The sequence below is a fragment of the Anas acuta genome, chromosome 5 (assembly GCF_963932015.1).
Source record: "Anas acuta chromosome 5, bAnaAcu1.1, whole genome shotgun sequence".
In the NCBI taxonomy this organism is placed as follows: Eukaryota; Metazoa; Chordata; class Aves; order Anseriformes; family Anatidae; genus Anas; species Anas acuta.
In genome coordinates this window covers 48,303,761-48,324,375 of record NC_088983.1, presented here as the reverse complement: position 1 = coordinate 48,324,375, position 20,615 = coordinate 48,303,761, and the positions used below count along the sequence as shown (strand labels likewise).

At 38.2% G+C, this 20,615-nt stretch overlaps 1 protein-coding gene across 5 annotated transcripts in view; it reads left to right on the top strand.

Moving 5' to 3' along the window:
* Positions 1–20,615, top strand: part of SHANK2 (SH3 and multiple ankyrin repeat domains 2) — a 352,365-nt gene that overhangs the window by 8,911 nt on the left and 322,839 nt on the right. For all 5 annotated transcript variants that reach the window (XM_068684610.1, XM_068684601.1, XM_068684603.1 and 2 more), the window contains exon 3: positions 16,057–16,124. In XM_068684610.1, the coding sequence (XP_068540711.1) occupies positions 16,111–16,124 (14 nt within the window). In that variant the 5' untranslated portion in view covers positions 16,057–16,110. The remainder of the gene's footprint in view (positions 1–16,056; positions 16,125–20,615) is intronic.

Sequence of the window (20,615 nt, the reverse complement as noted above, 5' to 3'; positions counted from 1 at the left end):
TGGTACGCCTTTATCTTCTGTGAACAAAGGTGGACTGAAACTTTGAGGATTATTGTGAAACTTACCTCATGTGAGACTTCACATTGACAAAGACGGTGTAAAACTCCATGACATTAAACTCACCAAACTACATTTTTATTTTATTTTTTTGCAAACCTTCTTACCTGTCAAACCATGGGATGAGAATACAATCCTAGTTATGCTGAACATAGCAGTTAGGCAGTGTTCCTTGCTCTCTGTAATACATTTTCAGCAGAAGATACATACTGCTGTTTTTGTACAGTTTGTTCATACTTAATAATTTTATTCAGAGTAACAGAATATCCCATACTATAGAATGGTGAGTAGTAGTATGTTCATTATATGCAGGTTTATTCATACCTGAGATTCTGTAATTTTAAATCTAGACTGAAAACAGTATTATCCTGAGGTTCTCACAAATCCATGTTTCCTTCTGGGTTATTTGGAAGCATAAAGTGGTCCCATGAAGTATAGGCTATTTAACGTCTTTCCACAATTTATGTTGCTTATTGGTATAACCATTAATCCAAGTCTTGCTCCACAATGTTGTTGTGAAATATTTTATTCTTATTTCTTTCCTCATGTCTAATCGAGCCCACTGTATTTACAGCATTTTCATTTCACTACAGCTGAGTTGTTTATGAAACTACTTACTAGTATTTGAATTTATCTCCAGTTCTGTCAAATCTTGCTTTGAAAACTTTTAAACCTTTTTATTTATTATTATTATTATTTTACTTTTTACTTTTTTTTTTTTTTTTCTGATAGTTTTTGGTTATCAGTTTGGAAAGTTTGGATTTATTTATTTATTTTTTTTATAAACAGTTTATCATATTGTAATCTCTCAGTTAATAACTATTATTAATAAATACTATTTTAGTTACGCTGTAGAGTGAACGTATTCCATATGCAAAATTGTAAATATATTATCTCTGAAAGGTGCTAGTTCAATTGGTGACCAAAAGAGCAAGCAAGAGCCTTGTGTATTTAGAAAAACAGTCCTGTAGCCATGAAAGTGAGTTGTAGTGGACCTGTGTATGTAGGGGTTATTTGGTTAATGTTTACTTTTTCTTTCAGACTTTTTAGAGTGATTGTAAAGTCTCTGCCACTGGACACTTGTAAGAACAAGTAAGAGATATCTGTGAGCAAACACCGAGGTCTACTCTATCTTGCTTTGGGACAGAGAATGTCCTATGTACCTTCTCGATGATGTCCTTTTGGCCCTAATTTACCTGGTGTTCTGATCTGCCTGAGGTGGTCAGCTCGAAGCTTGTTGGAAAATAGTTTATGAAGCTGAGAATGTGTAACTGAATATTTATTTTTCCTGAAGAATTGTTTTCACTGAATGTTATGTACTAGTTTTTTGTACTGATGATAATCAGTTAATTGTTTCTCTAAAATTTCTTCATTAAATCATCCATGTGTGGGGAAGACCAAAATAATTCGTTAATGTACAGAACTTTTCTCCAAACACACGTAGCCTCTGGTGTTGGGGTGTGCCAGTACTGGCTACAATGCCAGGGAGAGCTGGTAGTCTGAAACAGGGGCGTGTAAATTCCTGCTTTAATTTCTGAATATGGGTCATTTAATTAATGGACTGGCTGACAATGGGGACACGCCTTTAACGCAGTCTTTCTTAAGAAGGACAGAATATGGCAAATTCCTGATGCTGAATTATAATGCTTAAAGAAGGCCCACTGTACTGCTAAAGAAATATTCTAGGTGCAGTAATTAGCTGTTCAGTCTGATGAAGGCCAACAGAAAGTCTAGTTTCCCTGGCTGGAGCTGCTCACAGGTGGGTCCTGTCACTTCTGGCGATGCAGAAACTTATTGGAATTCTAGAACTTACCTTTCCACAGACTTCTCTTCCATTGCAAAGGTCATTGTGGTTTCTTAGGTTGTGATGGAACGTGTTGCCCCAAGGTTCAGTCAGTGAGGTCTCCTCTAAGTAATGTAATTAAGGTGGTTTGTTCTTTGTAAGATGTTTTGGTTTAGTAACTGTGAAGAAAATAGAGTGGTCTTAAAAAAAAAAAAAAAAAAAAAAAAAGTTTTAGTGGCCTAAAAACAATTGCTTCTAATCTCTTGAAAAAGTTTAAAATAAACATGTTTCAAAAGCAGTGAAAATAAAACTCTGTGTAGGCTGTTGATGGCTACATAGATTGGGAACGTTTTCCCTTTTGTTTATTATTGCATTCCATGCCACGGTAATGACAATAATCCTAAAATCATGCATCAGTAATGCACAAGATTTGTCTGTAGTTCATTTAAACTCAAGATCAGAGAACAAAAGAAGAGCTTCTGCTGACTTTTAGTTCTACCAAAGTAAATGTTATTTTGGTTCTACTGACACATTCCTGAAAAGAAGTTACAAACAAAATTAGGTTGGTTCATTATAGGACTTCAGAAAATATATTATGGTAAAAGAAATACATAAGTTAGATTTTACTTTCAGTCTTATCCAGTCACTTCACGTTCGCTTTGTCCCTTGCCAGGAAAAATTCTTTAACCTCTGTGTTTTATTTCTTATTTATTTGGTTGCATTCCAGAGTTGCTGTGGAGATTGCTGTTGTAAATGTCATTGGTGGCTGTATGATAAGGAAAGTGTAACTTACCAAAGGCTTTAGTAAAAGGATTCTCCCTCTCTTAACAGAAATTTAACATACAGTTGAAAGTAGAAGCTGTAAAATCTGGACAAGTATGGGAAAGAGGCAGCTGTCACTGAGCTGGGCGTGCATGGAAAGAGTAAGGCTGGTGTACCTGCAGGACCATCCTTGAGCTAGGGGAGCCAAATAGAAATGAAAGTCAAACATTATCCTGTGAGCTTTCCAAGTTTCTTCTGACCTAAGTTGTGCAGGAAGAAAGGGAGTTTGTATCTATACTACGCTTACATTAGACCTGGGTATAGGGATTGTCATCAGTGCTGGCTGTCCTGTGGTAAGCAACAATTCAAATCTGTCATAAATATATCCATCATTTTAGCACTAAATAGAGGTGATCAGTCTCCTAATAGGGGCCTATAGAGAGAGGGGATTAGGTTATATAGGTTTGAAATGTCAGAGATAATAATATACTTGGGATTTGAGAGAAATACAGGCAAAACCACAAAAGTCACATCTTTCCATGTATCTGTATCATAAAACTCCATCATCTGTTGGTCCATCAACAGCAGAAGGCTTTTCAGAGGTGTTGATAGCATTGTTTAAAGCAGGTAACTGAATTCTTGAAGTTATAGCCTGCCTGCTCAGCAGCTGTCACACCAACAGCTCAGGTGCTTCTGCACTGGATATGCTGTGGGGGAAAGAGAAAGGGGCAGGGAAGGGAAGCTGTTGTAAAGTCCCGTGAGTCTGTAAAGCTTGTGAATCTGGGCTCTAGCTGATACACCTGTGAGCAGGTAGTGCATTACTGTATCTTGCACAAATGTAGCTCATGTATAACCAGTTGCTGTTTGTAGCCAACTCAAAGAAGCTCCTTACTGGTAGTTTTTAGTATGCTTTTTCCATACGCTTTCTATATTATACGTGTATATATTTTTATACTATAGTATACACGTGTATTTTTTGGATAATGAATTTCCAAAAACTGGTGCCACAGGCAGGCGTGGGAGTAGACAGTACCATCAAGTTCAAAATGGGATTAGATAAATTCATGGACTACAGCTCCCTGTGCAGATGCTAACTGGACTGGACAGGGATATGCCCTCTAACATCCCTCCTACGATTTTGGGTTCTCACAGAGTCAGAGGGGGAAGATGACAGCAGGTAACCAGGTTTACTTGAGTTTCCTCTTGTCATCATCAGAGGAAGGATACTGAGCTAAATAATTGTTGTGCTGACCACAGGCTCATTTTTTTTTTTTTTTTTTTTTACTTTTTCTCTAAATATTGATCTCATTAGAGAGGACAAAGAGTGAATGTCCTAGAGAGGTTATTTCTCTTGCTTGGGTTTATTAATCGAGACTTGCTGCATCAGATATAATATACATCTTAGAGGCAAGATAAGTTCCCAAATGAGCATGCATTCAAAGGGACTTTGGGGTCATTGAGACACTCTGGCCTATTCTGTCCCATCTCTGTTTTGTATATATACATATATATAACGTGTATGTGCATATTTATGTTTGCTATATATAACATTTAGTAGTGGCTGCATTACTTGTCATTGCAATAGAATCCGTCCTGACTTCTATGTATTTTCTTCTAGTTTTTCAGCTGATAGTTAATGAAATGCTTCTCTCTCTCTTTTTTTTTTTTTTTTTTTTTTTTATTGTTTTACATGGCTAGACACCTCTAGCATCAGATTTATCAGATTTTACTCTTGTTCATTAGCAGGGAAGCTAATTAGTTAAGACAGAATGGAAAAGGCAAGCCTCAGTCCTACAGCAACTTGCATGCATTCACTAAGGGTTTGTCATCAAGAATTTTTTCACTAATAAAACAATGATCGTTTGATCATTGTGATTGTTGTAAATTGTAGATGGCAGGAGATATACATTTAAAATGGCTACTAAACAGCCACTTGCAAAGCACTTTCCAAGAAAATGAACATCATAAAAAAATAACTTCTGCTAAGACTCTTTAGAAAGTGTGACTTGTTTAAGGCTTGGTAGATAATTCATTTAGTAATATGCTGAATGCCAGTGTTATTTTCTAGTAGCTGCAGTTATCTTGGGAGTGACCATTAGATTGGAACATTTTGTAGTGTCAGGTGTATAGTTCGTGACTACTTAGGAAAAGCTTGAAGGGTAGCTGAAATGCCAAGGGTATATGCAAAGCTTCTAATAAAGGTAGGAGCTGGGCCTTGTAATGGTGCAAAAAAGATTTCCATCAATGCTGTTTACCTGTAGGACTGGGTTAAACTTGGAGCACTTGGATCCACTTCAGCTTTGCAGTCCTTTGCTCAGCATGGCAAGGAAACCTGGCCAATGGTGGCAACAGGAATGCAGCCGGCATGATGTTTATTGGAAGACACTGTATTTGGGGAGAGAAGAAACTGAAATTTTCTTTTATTTATGAAACAATGGGTCAGCGTACAGATGAGTAGCAAATTTTCAGAGCATCTAGTTAGGAGCTCTAAAAGTAAACCTTAATAGGGAAATAGTTTCCCCATTAGTTACTGAATTATTTACTGGGGAAACTCAGTAACCTATTAATTGAAAACATTACAATTCAAATGGGACTTGTACTGTTTTAAAGTTATTCAAAATATTGTTTGCAAATTGAATGATAGATAATAAGCATAATTATCCTGTTTACTAATTATGATGTTAATACGTCATTAACATCTGATTTTCATAGCACTTAGTGATGATACTTAATTCAGGTTGCTTACTATTGTGTTTACATTTATTGGTACCAATGAGGCACAAAAGATCCTCGTGATTTTTTCCTCTGAAGATTTTTCTGAAAAATATTGCTGTACTTGCAGCCCTTATTGTTTTTCTCCACCATATCTTTTACTTGCTTTTCTGTTTCCTACTAATAATTAAATAAGTAATTATGATTTCAATCCCTGTAATATCCATGCAAGCGTTCTACAAAATTTATGTTCACTGTACTCTTTTTTAGGGCCATATTAATTTCTTCCACTTTGTCTGTTGTGGGTAATATTATTAAAATCTTTCAAAATACCTATAAGAAAGCATAGTGATATGACTCATTGGAGTTGAGGTGCTGTGTAGCTAACATCTGTACCCATTGCTCTGTTGGAATGAAGGTGAAGTGGTGGTGGGAGGTGGACAGAGAGACATTGAGAAGATTTGTAGCACAAGGTATGTTCAAACTGGAACAGGGAAGGTGGGACTGTTAATCTGGTACCAAAACAGACCTTGGAGCAGATTGCCTTGGATAAGTTAGTCACGTCATTTTGCCATGATGCTCATTTTACCTCTCCCAGTTGAAGCTGTAGGCCATAATCTTACTGAGGCAGTGATGTAAGAGGAGGCTGAGGGAGGAGGCTGAGGGGAGACCTGTGAAGAGGAGGCTGAGGGGAGACCTCATCGCAGTCTACAACTTCCTCGTAAGGGGGTGTTGAGAGGCAGGAGACCTTTTCTCCATTAACACCAGCGACAGGACCCGCGGGAATGGAGTTAAGCTGAGGCAGGGGAAGTTTAGGCTGGACATCAGGAAGGGGTTCTTCACAGAGAGAGTGGTTGCACACTGGAACAGGCTCCCCAGGGAAGTGGTCACTGCACCGAGCCTGACTGAATTTAAGAAGAGATTGGACTGTGCACTTAGTCACATGGTCTGAACTTGGGTAGACCTGTGCGGTGTCAAGAGTTGGACTTGATGATCCTTAAGGGTCCCTTCCAACTCAGGATATTCTATGATTCTATGATTCTATGTGTTATCTTCAGAAAGATTCTGAAGGATTTGTGCTCCAGGATTGTGTTCATGGAACCTGTGCTGACTGTGGGTGACCAGCAGCATCCTATGGCAGAGTTCGTCAGCTTCTAGCACTTTGTTGTCTGTTTTGGGTTTGCAAGATTCATTTGCTGTTTCTTACTCCTTTTATTAGAGGAGGTGTGTTTTCTCCAGGCACTCATAATGATACACCTCTCTAAGTAAACTTTCCCCGGGCTTGAAAAGTTGTAATTTCTTGTTATTGTTACATGCATGCCAGCTGGTCATTTTTTTCTGTATCTTTTTTTAATTCCACCTTAACCCTTTCAGGACTGGGAGGAAGCACAAGGAGACGGGAAAAAATGCCAGAATCTGCATTTCATGGATTGATAATGTGGTTTACTACCTTTTATTTGGTTATTTATTTATTAATATCCTAGTTATTCTTGTGAATGTGGCATGTAAAGCTGACATTTGCAAAGTACTGTCTTTCTTGAATGGTGGTAATTAGCTCAATTTTCTTTTTTGTATGCATAGAACTGGTTTTGACCATGTCACTTTATATTTATCAACTTCATATTAGTTTTGCCATTTTCTTACCCAGTCATCACTTTCCCCTGCTGCTCCCTGCAGCCAGGTTCTGTCCTCCCTTCATACTGCTCCTAGATCTTACTGAACATTAAGATGGAAACACTCTGAAAATGAGGAAAGTTTTACTACTATCACTGCTCTGTGGGCAGTGATTCCTTGCCTGTAGGAAGTACTGTCCCTTGGAGGAAGAGCTCTCCTGGGACTTCCCCAGGCTGCTTCAGAGAGCTCAGGCTGCTCAGATCTTATTCTCTGGATTATTGCCGACAGCGGCTTTTACAGCGATTTTGTGCTCCCTGCTTTTGTTTATTTTCTCCATGAAGCCTGCAAAGCAAACACAGTCATCTAGAGATTAAAGAGTTGCTTAATGGAAGCCATATACATTTTTCAGCAAATGAGCCTTTTTGTATTTCACACGCACAAATGCGCTCTTCACAGTTCTTAATACTTTTTTTTTTTTCTTTCTTTTTAAGTCTGTGGTGTGCCTTGGAAGTGTAGCTTAGGTTGGGGTGACACTGTGCAATGTTAGCTTTGCTTAATTCCCGACAGACATACACCTTGTATTTTCACTGGGGGGGAAGGCGATGTCTGGTTCTGTTTAAGATTGCATTTTAATGAGAATACTCTGTTTCTCAGGGTAAAGATCATTTAAACAGAGCTTACAGCCATGTGCATATGAATATTTGCATTCACTTAACAGGCTACATGGCCGTATACTACTTTGGGGCATATCAGCATTTATTTTTTCTGCGTGGAAGGTCAGTTCTCCATATAGCAATCTACATATTTGTAGAGCTGATTTAGTGATCTGTAGTAGCCGAGTGCCTTTTTATAGATGCATATGACCTTTTCTATACCTGATTTGTTTTCAATATATTTTCATAGTATTATATTATTTCACTGTATTTATGAAGATAAACAAATTTGTGGATAACAACACAGCTCAGATGAACAATAAATGGGCAAATCTGCCCATCTGCGTATGGGCAGATAAAAGCAGGGAAGGGAACAAGCCGTGAACAGAAGAAACATATCACAAAATGCTGCCTGACCCATATTTGAAAATCAGGGGAAACTGTAAGTGCTTTCTTTAATTGTATTTATGATTTCTATTTAAATAAAAAAAGCCCCCATGAAAATAATAGCTGATGTTCTGTGCGGTGCATCCTTAATGGAATGGTCCAACAAATAAACCAATTGATGCCTGGTGTAACCTTGTTTACTGTAATATGTTATATGAGCAAGGCATGCATACCCATGGCTCAGACACTTTGTTGGTCCATGTAGTTCTAGTAATGCGCTAAATACCTGTATGGGGATTCAGAGCAGTGACAACACTTTTCACTGTTCTGCAGAACTGATGGCAGCAGACCTTAAATGTGATCTTTGATCATGGATGGGCCAAGGTGTTGCAAAAAACAATAAATCTAATCTTACTGAATACTCTTCAATGTACATAGAGCTAATCCCATTTAGGTAGTTCAAAATATTCACTTGAAGGTTACCTGCTTTGGTTACCTGTTATACCTACTTACTCTCTTTTGTATTGTTCATTGTAAACCACATTCATCTTGTTACAAGGTTTGTGTTAAGAAAACACAGGTATTGCTATGTATTTCTATTTCCTTTAAATATTGCTATCATGATATAAGCTTGTTTATTTCTTCTTAGAATGGAAAACGTTTTTCTTAACCAAATTTTTAACCCTACCCACCAAATACAAACCATCCCGTCTGCTCTTGCACCAGCCTAAACTCACTGCCAGTAAACTGAACAGGCATGGGGATGGGTTGGTGGACCCACTCACCCCTCTGGAGCTGCTGGCAAGCTGCATAATAGACCTCTGGGCAGCCCAGCTCTCCTTGCACCACACTTGGCCACAGCTCTGTTTTCTCCTTTTGTCGTTGCTTCCCATTTCATCTCTTTTTACTTATCATGTAGCTCAGCCAGGAAAGTTAATAAAATCCTGTCTTTTGCAAACATTCCTTCTTTAAGAGAAGGATGAAGGAACAAAGGCTACAGGTGTCCACAGTGGTTTGTGATTTGTAACCGGGGGAAATCTCTCCTTCCTGTTGTCACAACAGTAACAAATGTTTCCACAACAGAGTGATGGTTGTTTAGATGGTACATGTAAATAAAACAGAACCACACAGAATGCTGAAAGCATGGCAGATACGGTGCTTTCCTATCTTGAGCACATAAAAGCTGTTTCTTCCTCTCAGATAATCATAGTCTATGGATTTCATTCACTTCTTGAACAATTTGTTTCTTTTTGGTCAACAGCTAACAATCAATAGGCTTTCCTTTGAGCTTAGACTCAAAGTCCAGTTATACATACAGGTAGCAATTGGGTGCAAGTACTTGTGTGAATCTACGTTTCGAAGTGTTTCATCTCATAGAACGAAAGTTGAAATTTGGCAATTTTGACTTTATTGACTTGGACATGTCAGATGAATTACATGAAAAGTTACATCCAAGGTGAGCATCTTCTGGCTTTTTGAAAGCCTTTCATTATTTATAATTTATTGTGGATTTTGCAGTATGTGGGAAATGAAATAATTATAAGCCATGAACTGAGGATTACATTTTTTTCTTTCATCCTTGATTGCTTATGATTTGCAGTAATACTTATCACTTTAATTATATTGGCATTTTATGTTTAGATAAGCATAGGAAGGAGGTATTTTTTTTCTATGACTGAACTTTTTTTTTTTTTTTTTTTTTTAACCTCCTACAGATAGGTAACAAAAATGCAGCATTCACTTCTGGTTGTTCTTTTATTATCATAAACTAAAAATTTAAGCTGCCTGAAATAAGTTATTCTTTATGTGGCATGGCTTTCCTAGTAACCCGAGTCTCCTTACACTTATGTTTAGGGTTGGAAAAAATCATTTTAGAAGACTGGAACATAGGCATTGAGTAGTTTACACAGAAGCTGTTAGCAAGGTCTCCACATTTTTATGGGGCAGAGAAGGTCTGTTGGCAGCATACTTCTTATTTGTGATCTTGACTTTAATGTTCAGCTAGAATATTGCATATATTGCAGTTGTTTTAGTGGCTATGGACTGTCACTTAACAAAATGCCAGAGAAAAAAAGTGCTTCCTGTGGTCTCTTCCTGAGTTCTCCTTAGCTGATGACATACTCACAGGTGTCAAGAATAATTGTTACGGGTTCAACCTTGCTCTGCTTCAGGTGGCTGTCAGTCCACCTGTGTGTATGTGACACAACTGCTATTTAAGTATCTTGCAAACTCTTCTGATCCTGACTTTGTGTTTTCCCTAGAGGGACCTTTTTAATGAAGGTTATATTGCGCTAAATAATCTATTAGAGAAGCCAGCAGTCATGAGTGGTATGCTCTGAATTTGTGGCTGTCCCACTTTATGAGGCAAAGAGGAGGAGGGAAATCTAGCAAGCAGCTGCCCTAAGGGCTCCTGCTGAAGTTCCTGTACTTGGGAAACCTCTGGTGTCAAGCAGCACAATGACAGGTCAGATTAGAAGTGCAGTGTGACTGGGCAGCAGTACTGCCCAGAAGTGTTTTGTGTTTGAGTAGGTTTTTTGCCTTGTCCTATTTAAAGACCCTGACTATGTTTTCTGCTTAAAAGTGGGGAGTTTTGTTATGGCAGACCTGAATTCTGCCTAAATCACATTTAGCTTATTCTGAGATAGCGAAGTTTGAAATTTCTCAGATCACAATAGATTTATATCTACTCATGCTGAGTAAACTCTGAAACTCAGGTTTCAGACATCAAGTATGTAGATCCTGTCTCTTGCTGTCACAAGAAGCCTTTTGCCTTGTGCTCACACTAGCACCATAGACCCCATTGGCTTCTAAAAGTGGTCATGAACTTCTGGCCAACTGTGCCCAGCGTGCGTGGCTGCAGAGCAGAGGCCAAGCATGTCCCTGAGCTTCAGCAAGGGATTAGCATACACTATTAACTTCACCCATGCACTACTCCTGCATTATGCATGGCTTTTTGTGTTAGAGAATGAGGTGTTCGGAGATCTGCAGTTTGCATGCAGGTCAGAGCTATTAAGTGAGGTCTACCAACTGCTCAATTTGCTATATATTTTAGAAATGGATTTAATAAGGACCAGTAAAATGAAGTCAACCTTTTGCACCTTGTCCTCTCCTCTTCAAGTGCAGGGAGAGTTAGAAGTTTGATGCCTGGGTGAGCAGGGATGACTTGTGGGGGGGTGTCTTGTTAATATCTGCTTTGCACCAACTTGGGACATCCCTGGTTTTGTGCTAATCTGCCTCATTTTAATATGTTGTGTTGCCCAAATTCCCAGTGTTGCTTTTTCTTTTATCCGATAAAAAATGTTGAAGAGGCCATGTGTGGGGCCGTAGAGGGTTCTCTGCATCTTAGGTGTAAATTAAATTAATAGTATGTTTATATTACCTGTATTTGGACAGAAAGTAAACTTATTTTTGCTGCTAGCATGAATGTGCTGCCATAGACGGTGAATGGTCTGAAGCCACAAATCATCTGACATTTTTGAAGACCATTCCTTGCTACCACAAAAACTGTAAGCATTGAACCCATTATAGTCAGGCAGCTGAGGAAAAAAAAAAAAGATTAGAGTAGTCAAGCATAGCAAAAAGAGAGTCACAAATATGTGAATTCATTCCAGTAAGTATTCAAGCAGCTGTAGGCTTCATATTTAGTTCTAAAAAGGTCCATGTGGAGTATTTTCTGCTCTGAGTTTTAAATTTAAGCCCAAATATGGTCTCTTCTAATGAATAAAATAACTATTTTTCCACGTCCTTGAACTGTTTTCCTGATTCTGTTCACATTTCAACCTTGCGAACAGACTTTCTTTGTTTGCTCTGGCAGTATATAGTGGCAGAATTGGACAACAGGAGTCTCTCAAAATCTCAGATAGCTCTTCCCTTGCTACATTCATTTTTCAGCTTGCTGCTTTGCTCTTTGGAGCTAGAATCAGATCAGGTTTGCTTATTCAGTCTCCCTCATGCAGCATTTGAATCTATCATGTACATACGTGCCAGAGATGCAAGCCTTGGCTACCAGTACACCCCGGTATCTGAGCTCTCAATTTAACATGGAAAAAACGTGGAGAATTCAGTGTGTGTGTTTGGGGCCTGTTAGTATTAAGGACATCTGGGAGTCTCTGTATTACTAGACTAATGGACTGCCTGCAGTCTTATGGTGCCTTCAGCTCTCTATAAATTACATGAATGTACTGTTAAAGCAGCAGTTAGCACTTTCATCTAGCGTAGCTGGACTGCTTTAGCCATTTTTTAAACCAGGTGAAATTTTCTGTATTCCTGTGAACTCTTCTGGTATTCACATTCTGAAGACATTCACTCAAGCTTGCTGAAGGCCTCATGTATAAATTGCCTTTGACAGAAGCTGCTGGTAACATAAGCTTTGGTGCAGATAAAGGGATCTTCACTGTTGATGACATACAGATATTTTTGTGTATGTGAATATAGATGAGGAACACTTAGTATTGTACAATAGTATTAAGATTGCAAGGGCTGCTTTTGTTTGGAAAAAATAATGACAAATTTGTGAAATGTTTCATTCTAAATTGTGTTAATTAAAACCTGCTGATCCTGGAGCTGAGCATTCCCATATGCTTCATTTTTGAGTGTTTCCATATAACCATTCTCTCTGCCATCTTCATAAATTCACAGAGATGGGTATTTCTCCATGGCCATGCAGACAGCTGTGCGAAGAAGCTGGCTGGTCAGCTGGGAGCCAGGGCAGAGCCAGAAACTGGGGCTACTCTGGCACTGAAATTGTGCTGAGAGGTTAAGCACAAATATTCACTCAAGTTTGCCAATATGGTTGTATGATTTTTGGTTGGCTTGTGTTTGTGTGAGCCAGAATACTGGCAGAATAAATACATTTTTGTATGCTGAGCAGTGTTTGGACGTACTTTATCTAGTCAGTAGCTGAATTTACTTGAACTTCGCTCTTCAGTTAAAAACTTGTACTTTCCAACGTGGGCACCTAAGCACGGAGAAATGCCCACAAGCAAGGCTATCTCCCTGTGTAGATGATTCATTAAATGCACGTGTTACAATAGAAAAAAGGGGATATGGAAATCTTGACGCTTTCATTCTGCTAGTTATAGAAACACTGGAACATTTCTAATCTGAAAACTTGTCAGGTCAGGGGGAATGTTTGACTTGCATCGTTTTGGGAATGGTTGGCATCCTGGCCGACCTGCTTGGGGAAAGGAGCAGTGCTGAGCAGGGCAGCAAGTCCTATAAATACTGCATGGCTGCAGCTCCCTGAACCAGGGTACTGCTGCCACACTGTACAGTGTGGAAACATCAGACAGATCTCCTTGCTGCATGGCCCCATAGGTGTCATCAGCCATAGTGTTTGTCTCAGCTTTTTGGAGTTATGGCTTGGTGCTTTTTAGGTTGATTTAATGAGGAAAATGGCTTATGTGGCTGGGCTGCCAGTCTTTTCTCCCCTCCTTAATCGTCCCCTGCTACTTTCCAATGGCTTTTGAATATTTTGCTGAACTTCAGCTGATTTGTTTAAAGTAACAGAAATCTCTTAAGGTGTTCCTGCAAATGTTATGAAAATTGGTGATTAAGTATTGGAGAGACCCACATTAGTGCTTCCATGGAGGGAAAGGCATGAGGTCAGCAGCTCCTGTCCTGCTTTGTGCGTCACCTGGGGGATAATACTCGATCCTTTGCCTAGCCAGGCATGCAGGCAGCATCTGGAAGAGAAAGCTGTTGCAGCAGGAAGTGATGGGGATGTGAGAGTAACCTGGGATTTTATGGCACAGAGAATTGTTTAGGGGTGCGCCAGAAGCTCTGACGGTAGAAAGAGAAGCTTCTGCTTTACCAGTCCTAGGCTGGAGGGGAGGAAAAACGGGATCTGAAGGGATCTTGATCATTTTTGTCTGCATGTGAGTATTAAGAGGTGTGTTTTTCAGGAAGAGAAGATAACAGTTGCTTAATTTTGCAACAGTGGTGTCTTCATCCACTATGCAACCTCACTCAACCTCATTAGGAAGCCTGCATTGGCACCATTTGATTTGTTTTCTCTAAATCTGCAGTATACAAAGACTCTCATTTAAAGACCTTTCCCTAACTCTTTGAGACTGCTGTTTTTCATGTTGATTTTCTTATCCTTAGATGTAGCATTAGAGATTACTGTAAGAAGTAAATTAACAGCCCAGATACAAGTAATGGAGACATGTTGCTGGGTCATTTTTGTAAACAGAAGAATTCGGACTCCATACAGAAAAAACTGCTGCAATTCTCCATAGGAAGTGCAAAAAATTCCCTTCATTGAATTTTCTTAGATTTTATTTTCTGTGGGGTATTTAGTAGCTGAATACTTAATATTTATATTGGTTTTGTTACATTCTATAACAACAAAGTCCCAAAATATTGCCTTAAAGTTCAGACTATTGCTTTATGCCTTTCCTAAATCCTACCAATATCTATCTAAAATTGGCCAAGTTATAAGCCTCATAAAAAAACTACAAAGCCATTTTTTGTAATATGCAGATGTGTCATCATTTGTAAGCAATTTTGGAAGGACTCATTTGTGATGGATGTTTTCCAGTTCCAGGTAATTCCTTATCCTCTGTCTCTATATCCATATAGAAACTGAAAGCTAGCATGTATAAGAGGTGGTTCAAAAGTGGAAGCATGATTAAGAAACCTGTTAGATTAGTTGATTTTGTTTTGCTTTTAACTTGCAGATACCTTCCCTTCCATGAATTCTGGTTTTCGCCTTCTGAGAAACAGCTAGTGATCCTTCCTTCCCTACATTCCCTATGACATTCATGATTGTGGAGATCATGTTTATATCTCTGACTCTGAAAATGCTGGGTCTACTAGATTTCAACTCAAAAGCAGCTTATTTAGTACAAAATACAGTAGTTTGGTGTCCTTTATTTAAATAGCTTTTGCTGTTTCTGTAAGATAGTTGTGCAGAGTTATGCAGCTGCTGGAGAGACATTTGTAAATATTTTCTGCCTTCTTGAAACTTTCTGAATAGGTTTGTTTCGGTAAAATTTGTCAAAATCTATCTTAATTTAAAATAAAGAACATGCAGTCCAATGGTGTTCACATAATTATCCCTGAGAATTTCTGGTTTCACTTATGGTCATGTTCTGTACTCCTTCTGGAGCTACATAATTGGTTTATATTTCTCTTGTGGCTAATTGAGAGTGCCTGTTTGGACCTCTTAGTGTAACAGGTGTAATATAATCTAATATTATTTTTTGACGGAGTACCATGCAGTAGAGTGCGTTACCAAAAAGTTAAAGAAAAAAGTTTGTCAAACTCGCTTTCTCAATGTAGAAGTCTGTTTTTTCCTTTTCATTTACACCTGTAAAAGGAAGAAATACATCATAGGCAAAACTTTCTTCTGTGTGAGATTCTACCCATCCACGAAGACAATAAATTTGAATGTAGTCATACACTTCAGTGCTCATCAGTTAGCCTGCTCTAGGCTATCCCTTACTATGGTGGGAGTTGGACTGTGATGCTCAACGTGTCTGCTGAATTGGGGAATCTTTCTGAGGGGCTGGAAAAAGCAGACGTAATTTCTGGATCTCAGCTAGACTTGGAGGAAAACAAAACAAAACAAACAAAAACAACAACCACCAATCAATGACATGCATTTTGCTGCACAAATTGGGGTTGTTCTGCAAATGCACGTGCCTGGGATGTTGAGTGCTTTGCAGAACTTAAATTCAGAAAGATGTCCACGGAAACAGCAAGGCAGCATCTTTCACCTGCTGACAGATCTGGCCTGAAATTATGTCTGTTGATAACCAGGAGAGCCTGTTTTTGCCTTAAGACTAGCTTTATGCTGCCAGAAGCACTCTGGAGTGAGTCAAGTTGTAAGGCTCTGTCATTGTGAAGCTATGCATAATATTTATGTTACAGCATGATGAATGTGTTGTAAATTGGTAAAGCAATAAAAATCTTCTTTTTTTTCCTTTTTTTTTTTTTTTTCCTTCGAAGACTAATACATCAAAATCCCCTTTGTGCTCTGTGTGTTTCTGCTTTGCAGATTTTAAAGAGGGTGTCTGTTAGGTCACTGGATTTCTTTCTCTATGTGTCAATTTTCTCATGTATTTATTTATTTATTTTTTACAGGAATCTGAGATGAGAATAGTTAGATGCTGATGATCTTGACACAGTTGCTTTCTTATGTATGCTGACAGGTAAGCATGCCAAATTAATTTTTGTAGAGAAATCATTTAAGTTACTCATGTCTTTTCTTCACCTTTTTTTCCCTTTAATCCTATAGCAACTTCTCAGAATTGATTTTTATATCACAGATTTAGTAAGACTGAGAAGAATTTATCAGTTTAACAGCAGACTGTTGTGAAGACAGTTGGGAGAGCATGTTCACTTTCATCATCACGTGTAGCAGCTCTCTTCCTCCTCCTACTGAATATACTTTAAATCTGAACTAGCAGAAAGACTAATGTTATGGTACTTCTTGTATTAGATGTGTTGAAACACTTTTTTTTTTTTTTTTATGAGCAATTTTTTGGGAAGTTCACTGCAACTTTTGCAATTAATGTCTGGTTTGGGTAAAGAATTTCATAGTGTAGTCCCTCATCATACAGTTAGGTGAAAACTGATGGACTAGGATGTCACTGTAGAGCCTCTCATTATATAGCTCAGACATGTCCATTGTGTCTTTTCTATTGTATCTGTGCACTGCATTTTCAGTGTTTTCTATTCAACCAGGCTTCTAGTCTCTACGTATTTCTTTCTTATTCCTTTTTATTTTTTTCCCTCATACCTTTTCTGTGATTCTTTTAAAACACAATTTGAAAAGTTTTGGTAGTACTCTGTAGACTTCTTACACCTTTTTATACAAAAGTTTCTTAAACTAGAATTATTTTATTGGCTTACAGTCCAGTTGCTACAAAATAAATAACTTTAAACTCAGAAGTCAGAAAAAAAATGAACAAAAACTACAGTGATTTAAAATTAGGTTTCCTTTGGTAAAGCCTGATGCTTCCGTATGATCTGAAAACTAAAAACCTCATTTTCTCTGTGATGAGAGAAAAGTGAAGGGGCCTTTTCTCATATTGATGCTGCAGCTGTCTGTGTTAACGCACATTATGACCACATATCAAAGGTAAGATAGTGTGGTGGTTTCACACTGATAGGCAGTCCTAGCAGTATCTTTGGATGAGCAACAGAAGGAGACTGAAAACATTAAAATTATGTAAAAAGTGGGCAAGGTATTGCAGGGTAACACTTTCAAATTGGAGGAGTAGTCTGTAGAAATGGAAAAAGGAGAGAAAGTTTAAAATGTGATGGTGTGTACCTCAAGGCCAGCACAAGAAAAAAAATATTAACTTATCAGGAATTTATCATTGGCTATTTGCTTCTGTGGCTAGTGCCAATATCAAACATGATTACTTATGCCAATTAGAAGACAAAGGAAATGGATCAAAAACAATTACACAAATACAGAATTACAGAATTTTATTTGGCAATGTGTTGAGTTTAGGAGACTAATTTTTGTTGACTAAAACGTGTGAGTAAGTTTCTAGTTATGGAGTTTTTCAAATACCAAGTTGGTCATTAGTTTATGGCATGATCAAAATAATCCTTCAGAGCTCATACTGTCATACCTTGATGAGGGATGTATATGTTTGAGTAGTCTGCAGAATTGAGAAAGCATGGAGGTAAGAGGAAATACTTTGAATCAATTCTAAAAATGGGAAAATAAACTTAAATCTCAATTTTTAAATTATTTGCTCAGTGCTACTGAGCTATTTGTGGGAAATAGATATAATCAGCGTACAACTGAACTACCTTTCAAATAAGTCTGAAGCATAAAGAACAGCAGAACAGCAGTTACTCAAATCTAGCTTTGATAATGTATTAACACTGCAAGACATCAACACATTCTAAACTACAGATGTGATGGGTAAGGCTTCTGCTTACCTTGTCAGTCTTTTTTTTTTTTTTTTTTTTTCTTTTTAAATGTCTTTCTTTCCCATTTATATTCATAGCAGTCACAGTGACTGCAGATGTGAAAAGCAGACATTCATGACTGAGCACGCTGTTTCACCGTGAGAGCCAACAGTGACAGTGATGTTTGGTACAGGCTGTAAACACTTCTCTATGTTTTACGTGCTCTGAGTTGTTAGTGAAGGGGAACTTCCAGTACCCTATTCTGTGATTCTCTTAAAAGTATTATTATAGGTCTTTGTTGCATGTACCATTTTTATTTTTTTTTTGTATAGTTAACATTCATTATTCTAATATACAAAATACTGCAATATTACATACATGCTTTGCTCTTTTTACTATAGCAAAACTTCAATTTTTATGTACTTTTTCTGACTGGCTGTGATTTAATGAGTCCTCACCAGGCCAAACGATAGGGGATCCAGCCCTGTGCCCTGGGTGGAGCAGGGCAGCCAAGTCAGCAGCCTGGGTGCTGCTGCAAGAAGAGCTGTCTTGTGGAAGCAAGAAGGCCTGAGGACCTTCCTGCCCCCCTGCTCTTGCTGAGGCAGTGGTGATGCAGCTCTGATGCCTAGCATGCCTTCTGTGGCAAGCTATAATGGTGGGAAATTCAACTGCTGGGCATATTAATGGCTGCAGGTTTGTGGTGGGAGAGAGACAAGCCTGGTGACCTATCTTCTGTGTGGAAAGTTAGCATACATCCTGAAATCTCTTTAAAAAAAAAAAAAAAAAAAAAAAAAAAAAGAAAGAAAAGAAAAAAGAATGGGGAGGAGCTGGTGGCATTCTTAACCCAATAGAGGGACTAGAGGCATATCAAAATCATGAAGATGAAAGCACATTAGAAAGAAATTAAATCCAGTACCATGAAAGGGGCAGAAACGGTAGTTTACCATGTGTGGTTGAGAAACAGTTTGGGGAAGAGGAGGCTAGGCCTGGGGAAAACTTTTGAGATGAGGCAGCTAGGAGTGAAAACACTGGAAGGCAGACTGAGTAAAATCCCTGGGAGAACATGAAGTAGGCATAAAAGCTAACAGCAAATCTCTTTTTAATGCTCATTTCCTTTAAAAATGTGAATTGAACAAAATATATTTCTGTTTTCATAGCATTATATTAATGCTGAAGAGGAGGGCTTTTTGCACTCTGTCTCTGCCTTGTTCATTTGTGCAAGCAGCAAGGCAGAGAGGGGTTCAGTAGATCTCATTAATGGGAATGTCCTGAAGGATTTGGTTCACATGATGGGCTTAATTATTTCCTTCCCTGCACAGCTGCATTACACAGTAAGCAGAGCTGCCTAGACGTTGTTCTTCTCTTATAATGAGGTGCAGGAATAGGTAGCTCTGACAGCATCAAGAGCAGTGTTAGGAAATGAGCTTTGCGTGGAAATTGTTAACATTAGCAATACACATGGGAGTATTTGAGCAGCAAAATAGAAAGACTTAGAATAAAATAGACTTCATCTCAGGGTCATGCCAGCCCCCGGTTTTATAGAGAAATAGTTCTTTCACGCATTATATTCCTGTACATCACTGCTCCTCATTCCTGGAGAAAGGCAGTCCCATGCAGGTGGCCATCACAAAGGACCGTGAAATCCTACACCATCAGCTGCTCGATGCATACAGAGGATTTAGTAAGAACTTTTACTAAGTAGTTACTTAATGGCAGAAACTGACAGTTGTACGCCTGGAATTCAAGACAGATTTTTATTAGGAATATTTTATATCATAATTCAATCAAGATTATTTAAGAATGCTTTTATATTCAGTTTGCATTTCTTGATTAGACTTTGATAATTTCCCTGGCTGGAATTTCCAAAGTATGCCGTCAGAAAATTACAAATGGTAATGAATTCACTTAATCAGGTCTTACAGGAGTACAATCAACACAAAATCTAGTCAATTAGAAATAAATCTGTTTAAAGTATTTCTAGTTCTCTAACAGCCTCGTTTTAGGATGTACATTACCTGTGACTGAATTAGAGACTTGCACAAACAGGTGGAAATCATACTCTGTAAAGAAAACACTGTACGTGTTGTAAACAAATGAAGAATTTCCTTTGGTGATGATGAAATTTACTTAGATCTCTGTTGTAAATTATAGATTGAATTGTTCAGTCCATGATAATTTGAACTTTGATGTCCCCTTAAAAAAACACAAGAAAGGAACATATTACTGGTAGTAGGTTAACAGCCAACATGTATTGGTACAGTTGAAAAAACTTTGTACATATATTTCACAGTGTGATAATACTGTGAAACCATACTGATTACAAAACATATGATTGCTTGGAAACTTGCAGATTTTGGGGGGTTATAGAACTAAGCCTATTTGTTAATCTTCCAGTTGTATCTTAACCATTACAGCTCTATTTAAAGACAAAATAGAGATGCAAGTGCTGTGTTTTGCAGTTGGCCTCAGTAAGACCAAGCTGTCCATACATCTGGCATGGTTGCCAGTATTGTTTCTAAACTTAGTCCTGGCCTTGCCCTTCTTTAGTGAGGTCAAGTTTTTGTAATGCTTTGGTCACGGCTTTGTTACATACACCACTAACAGGGCAAAATGACCTGATTTTCTGAATCAGTATTTCTTTTTTCATATGAACCGTGTGCTGCTGCAGGAATGCTATGGGACTGCACACGGGAGGCAAATCACACAGAATCACAGAATTTTCTAGGTTGGAAGAGACCTCAAGATCATCGAGTCCAACCTCTGACCTAAAA